Source organism: Halyomorpha halys, unplaced genomic scaffold (assembly GCF_000696795.3).
Source record: "Halyomorpha halys isolate HHAL.00 unplaced genomic scaffold, Hhal_1.1 Scaffold301.1, whole genome shotgun sequence".
Taxonomy (NCBI): Eukaryota; Metazoa; Arthropoda; class Insecta; order Hemiptera; family Pentatomidae; genus Halyomorpha; species Halyomorpha halys.
Genome location: NW_027112712.1, coordinates 500317 through 506954, shown reverse-complemented (window position 1 = coordinate 506954; position 6638 = coordinate 500317). Strand labels below are relative to the sequence as shown.

At 41.2% G+C, this 6638-nt stretch overlaps 1 protein-coding gene across 1 annotated transcript in view; it reads left to right on the top strand.

Annotated features, from left to right (window-relative positions):
• The window catches only part of daw (dawdle), a 44926-nt gene that overhangs the window by 19420 nt on the left and 18868 nt on the right, over window positions 1-6638 (top strand). Inside the window, exon 3 of the mRNA XM_067050508.1 lies at window positions 6001-6173. Within this exon, the coding sequence (XP_066906609.1) occupies window positions 6001-6173 (173 nt within the window). The remainder of the gene's footprint in view (window positions 1-6000; window positions 6174-6638) is intronic.

Here is a 6638-nt window from a genome sequence, read left to right as displayed (position 1 = left end):
TCAAGAGTACTGCAGGTCGATGGGATATCATAATAGGGCGATACCCGTTTCTTTGTCAGGGATTAGGGAAGGATGATTGTGTACGGGTGGGGGCAATCAGTAGCGAAGGAAGTTGGAGACCGTGTATTATGCAGGAGTTCTAGGACATATTCTTCAAAGAGGGGGAGGTGTTATCGGATACGGGGGAGACGGTGCATGAAATAGAATTAAAGCGCGAAAAGGTAACCTACGTAAAGGAGAGCCGATACCCTCAAGCATTGCGCGAGCATATACGGGAGGAGATTGAGAATCTAAAGAGGCAAGGTATCATTGTTAATAGCTCTTTACCCTACAATAGTCCCTTATGGGCCGTAAAAAAGAAAGCTGTGGCGGCGGAGAAAACGGAAAAGTACCGTGTTGTCATAAATTATCGAAAGCTAAATGAGAATACGGTAGATGAGCGGTACCCTATTCCCTGGTTGGAAGACATACTGGATAGGTTAGGGGGAGCTACGATATTTAGTACGGTCGATCTCAAGGCCGGGTATCATCAAATAAAGATGCATCCAAAAGACCAATCAAAAACGGCATTCACTTTCGAACGTAGCCACTACGAGTTTACGAGAATGCCGTTCGGACTGAAGAACGCTCCCATTACCTTTCAGAAACTGATGGGCGAGTTTCTCAGAGGTATAGATAAATTCATGTGCCAAGTGTACATGGACGATTTATTGGTCTTTAGTAAATCGGAGCAGGAGCACAAAGTACATCTGGCGATGGTATTCAACAGGATTCGGCAGTTCGGGCTCAAATTGTCACTTGAAAAATCATTGTTGGGGCAGAAGGAGATCAGCTTCCTGGGACATATCATCTCAAAAGACGGCGTCAAACCCGACATTCACAAAGTAGAGGCACTGCAACGAATGGCAGTCCCCAGAGATGTAAAAGGGATCAGGCGGTTGCTGAGGGCTCTTAACTATGAATACCGACGTTTCGTACCAGAGATAGCGGAGCAATTGGTCCCTCTTAACAACCTCCTAAAAAAGGGTAGCCGAGAATTGGTAACGCCGGGCATGGAAAATAACATTAAGCGGTGTGTGGAAAGTTTCCAGCGAGAACCGGTACTGGCGTTCCCAGATTTTAGCAGACAGTTTACGATCACTACGGATGCGAGTGAATATGCGTTGGGGCGGTACTTTCGCAAGAGAGTGAGCAGGGAGAACGCCCAGTGGCATACGGTAGTAGAAAGTTGACAGATGGAGAATCGCGGTACAGTGCTCTAGAGCGAGAACTGTTGGGGATTGTGTGAGCTGTGGAGCACTTCCGACCGTACGTGTTTGGGAGGCGATTTAGGATCCATACGGACCACCGGCCTCTCCAGTGGGTCGGGAAACTGAAAGAATCTTCCGCGCGCATCACTCGATGGAGGGAGCTTCTAGGTCAATTTAATATGGAGATTGTTTATAAACCGGGGAAGGAGAATGTAGTGGCAGATTGGTTGTCGCGGGCAATAATCGTAAATGCGGTCGAGAAGGAACAGGGAGAACCGAGAGAGGATGTCCGACAATTCCTACGGGAATGGACCCCAGGGGACGGGGAGACTTCAACTACACAGCCGCAGGAGGAAGGAACTCTGTCGTCCCGTGATGATAGCTCTACGGGAGATGACCGTCCGAGATGGAGGAAATGGACGAGATTGTAAATGACAAAAAGCTACAGATAATATGGAAAACGAGGACTTCCAGCCTTATGAAGGTGGAATACACCAGGTATGGGTAAACCTCGATTAACACCATATGGTCACAACCAGGAGCGAGAGAGGATCAGATATGTCGGGCGCTAATGGATGCATCGAAGGCTGGAAAACGCATTATCTCTACGTAGGGAATGAGGTCATATGGGAGAAGATCAAACGGCTGTGGAGACTCGAATAAGTAGGGATCGATAGGATGTTTATCCGCTGCACGATGTTGGTGGAGACTGTGCGAGACGGAGAACGGCAAAAGGAAGTTACTCTAGCTCACCATCAAGGAAAGACCAATCATCGTGGTGTGAGCAAGACGTTACAAGCACTCAAGCGTCGCTATTTTTGGAGGGGGATGAAGAAGACGGTCCAGGAAGTTATAGGAGGATGCGATATATGCCTCAGTACGAAGTACGACCACCATCCGCCTAAGGCCGTGCAAGAGGAAACACCCACTACATTGGAACCACTTAGTGACATCTAGATTGACTCATTTACATGGAAAAGGTTCTAGTGGATAACCGTCATCGACCTCTTTAGCAAAGTGGCCATGGCACATCTGGCTCAAGATAGGACAGCGGAGGCAGTAATAGTCGCGCTGAGAACATGGTTCCAATTTTATGGGGTCCCATTGCAATTTCTTCCGACGGGGGTCGAGAATTCGATAATGCCACAATCAAGGGAGAGATGAAGACTTTAGAGGTAGATTGGCATAATAACACCCCAGGTCATCCTAAAAGTAGATGGGGTATAGAACGACTGCATAGCACTCTGAGTGACCATTTGCGGGTATATCATGCGGACAAAGGACTGGGGCCGGATGAGGCAATGGTAAGGGTGGTAGCCGCGTATAATCACTCCATCAAATCACTACGGGATTTTCACCTTTTGAAGTTCTCTTTGCTTTGCAAGGGAGACGTAGGAACTTAATGGACACGGCGGAGGCGGATGGGGAAATCGTAAACCATGGGATGGTCATGCGAAGGTTGTGGTAAAAAGCGAGAGGGCGAATAGAGAGGGAGAAACGTCGGCGAGTGGAACGACAAAATGTAAACCTTCGCGATGTGATGGGGGATGTTAAAATTGGGACTGTGGTGTACCGCCGGTTAGGGTCCAATATGAGCAAGGAATCTCGGCGTTATGAGGGGTCATTCCGGGTGATAACAATTCGGGAACATAACGTGGTAACAATTGAGAGCATACAAGAACCAAGAAAGAGGCGGACGGTTCATGTCGAACAATTAAGGTTCCCAGCGATAACATCACAGGAAACACCTGGAGTGCCTCCTCACTAAACTCATTTATACATATTTCCAGTTTTTTTTTTTTTTTTTTGTCTTATGTTTCATAATATTGGAGTGTAAATAAGAAAAAGTGTGAGTGAAGACATATGTAAGTAGGCTTAATATGTATATAGGAAAAGTGTGTAAATAGAAAAGTGTTACGTTAAGTTTTTGAAAAAGTGTGTCTCTATTTTTTTTTTGTTTTGGTTTTGTTGTTTCTGTTTGCTTCTTATTAACACACATATATAGTAGAATATTGTTTTTTGTTACTTTTATTTTATTTTTGGAGTTTACGAGGAATTGTTCGTAAACTGGCAGGGGAGAGTTATAATCAGGGTGTAGGTATTATGACTCTTAATACTTAAACTCCCCATGTCAACAAGCCAGAATGTATATATATATATATAGGATTAGAGAGTGGAATAAAGCAGTATCTTAGTTGAGCTTGCGTGTCTCATTTGGTGCCCCTATTTTCCTTTTTTTTAAATCTACAGTTCTGACTCATCATAACTGGTGCCAAAACCCGGGATCTCTCAGATTGTGTAGGACAGAAGTAAGACCCGAACTGTATTTTTTCCCGGTCTTTCTCGAAGCGCTAATTCAAGTCCTTAGTGCCAGAAAATCCTCCGGCAGCGAAAATGGTCGAATCACAAGAGCCACTACCGACAACGACCTTGGCGTCAGCACATGTGACCACCCTGGAATGGATTAAGGTTCGCACCGGGACAGCACAGGAATTGAGGAAGGCTGTCTCAGATCTAGAGAAATTCACTGGGGAGGTAGGTGAGCTAAATCATTTTATAAAAGGTGGAGATCACCTGATAGCTCGCCCACATATACATTTTAATCAGCTGATCTCGTCGATCAGCTGATATGAGTTTTACAGTTGACTGTAACACCCCCCCCCCGCCAGTTTACAAACATTCCTCGTAAACTAAAAAATATTACATAAATATATACAATGAAAATACAAAGAAAAAGCTACACATTAAATGCAATTAAAGAAAGCAAAAATATATACATTTAACCCTAAGAAAAGAAAAACTAAAAAAACATCACTGTATGTAAAAAAAAAATTAAATAAACAACACTCTCTGTACAACAAGAAAAAATACAACAATTTTCTTCTTCTTCTTGGATTGGGTTGAGGACATTCCAGGTTGTCAAGGGTTCGCCACTGTAGGTAGTTTCAACTGCTCCAAATGGACCGTCCTACGTTTTCTTGGTTCCTTTACACTGTCTATAGTGGCCAGGTTGTGTTCTCTGATTGTGATCACCCTGAATGGGCCCTCGTATCTTTGTAGCTCCTTTCTACGGTTGGTCCTTACTTTCCGGTATACCACTGTCCCGATTTTAATTTGGCCCATTAAATCCCGTACACCGAGGTTTTGCCTTGCCACCCGTTTTTGTTTCTCCCTGTCCATAACTTTAGCCCACACACTCCGTCAAGCCATACTGTTGACGGCAATAGTGTCCTCTCCTGGCGCCGTATCCCGGTAATCCCTGAAAATTCCACGTAATCCAAAAATAACCTCGAATGGAGCAAACCCTGTGTCGGAATGTATCGTGTGGTTATAAGCGATAATCGCCCTTTCCATCGCCTCGTCCGGCTCAAGTCCCTTTTCTAGCTGGTACACTCGTAGGTGGTCACTGAGGGTACTATGGAGCGACTCCATAGCACTCTAAGTGACCACCTATGAGTGTACCAGCTACAAAGGGAACTGGAACCTGATGAGGCGACCTGTATGTACCTGATGATGGAACAGGTAGTTGCAGCATACAACCACTCCATTATTACGGGGTTAGCCCCTTTTTAATTTCTATTTGGGATTGCGGGTGCACCGACAGGACTACCGTGGTACTTTGCCGGGTGAAAACGAAATGACCAGTTATGTGATGGTCTTGCAAAAGTTGTGGGCCAATGTCAGGAACAGGATTTGCAGGTAAAAAAGGAAAAGAGTAGTACAACATGACTTGAATGTCCGAGACCTGATGGTTAAAATAAATTTTGGGACGGTGGTATATAGGAAAGTGGGGACTAATAGAGGAAAAGAGCTGCAGAGGTATGAGGGCCCATTCAGAGTGATTGTCATTATAGAACATAATATTGTTACAATAGAAAGCGTCAAAGATCCTAGACAGAGGAAAACTGTCCATATTGAACAGTTAAAACTTCCGGCAATCACAACATAGTGTCCTCATAAAATCACAACTAGATTAGATTAGCAAAACTGTAGTTATTTTATTTTATTTTTTTGTTTGTGTAAATAAAATTAAATTTTTTTTTTTTAAATTCTTTACTTTTTATGTTATTGTAGGAGTTCTTTTCTGTTATATTTAAGTTTTATTTATGTATATATTTCAAGTTTTACCGATATATGTATTTATCTTTTATATATGATGGAGATTAGGAGGACCGTATGCCTATTGTTTACTAGCTATGGTTTATTGTAAATTGTTTGCAAAAAAATTCTATTTTTGGAAACCGTGAGAGTCATTTCAAACCCTATATTTTCGCTGTTCGCTCGACGATACTTAAGTTATATATATATATAACTTATGATTAGACTGACAATATAACTTAAAAATGAAAGGGTTTTGGGCAGAGACGACACGCTTCTACTGAATACTAACTTTATTATCTGATTCCTCTGGTATATATAAGGACAGGTTGTTGACAAACTTAAAGGTACTTAATCCTCCTAGTACAAGCTTTCTATTATTATTTACATGCTATATATACAGCTAACTTTATATATATATTATTATAACTTAAAAATATTTACAGAAATAATAAAATAACAAGTAATATATGTACATCCTCCTTCCTCTGGATGATTCTATCCTCATCAGTTTCCATGCATGTGACGGTGGACTGGGAGTCAAGTATTATATTTTCTGTTATTGTTATTGTTTAATAAGCGTGATAATTTTATTTTCTTTAATTAACATTATTACTACGATAAATTAAGATTTAAAAAAAAAAATTTCAAGGAGGCTGGATAGAGAAAGACGTCCTGTGGTGGCTGCAGGAGAAAGATTCCTGCCAAAGATTTAAGTTATCGTGCTCAGGAGACGCCCAATACATGTTAAATTGTTCTCATTATAATGAAAAAACGAAAAAGCCTTTCCTAATGATCGAGGAAACATCGGATGACTTGTCTGACGTAAGTATTAACTTAATAATTTTAAGTTGATAGGTGATATTAACTCCACTCTAAGCCAATATTCTGTTGATTTTTGTCTATAATAATGTATTAATTTTTTTTAGGTTAGCTATTTCGTCTTACTTTTGTTTCTATTTGATTATCCTTAAAAATTTACTCAAGAATCACGTGTCACGAATACCACAACTAATATTTTTTAAAAAACACAGGTTTGTCCCCTCCTCTTCCTAAAAAAAACATTTTTTAATTAAGAAATATTTTTACAAAGTTTTTTTCTCTTTTTTAGTGTAAAGGGGTTTTTATACTTCATTTACAGAAGTATTTGACTTGGTGTGGTTTGAACAGTATGATCATTAGTGGCAACCTTAAAAATTAGACTTTGTTTAAATAATTCATTTCGTTAAAGATACGTTTATTTACATGTTCCTCATATCACAACAACTCTGCCTTGATATGATGAAACAC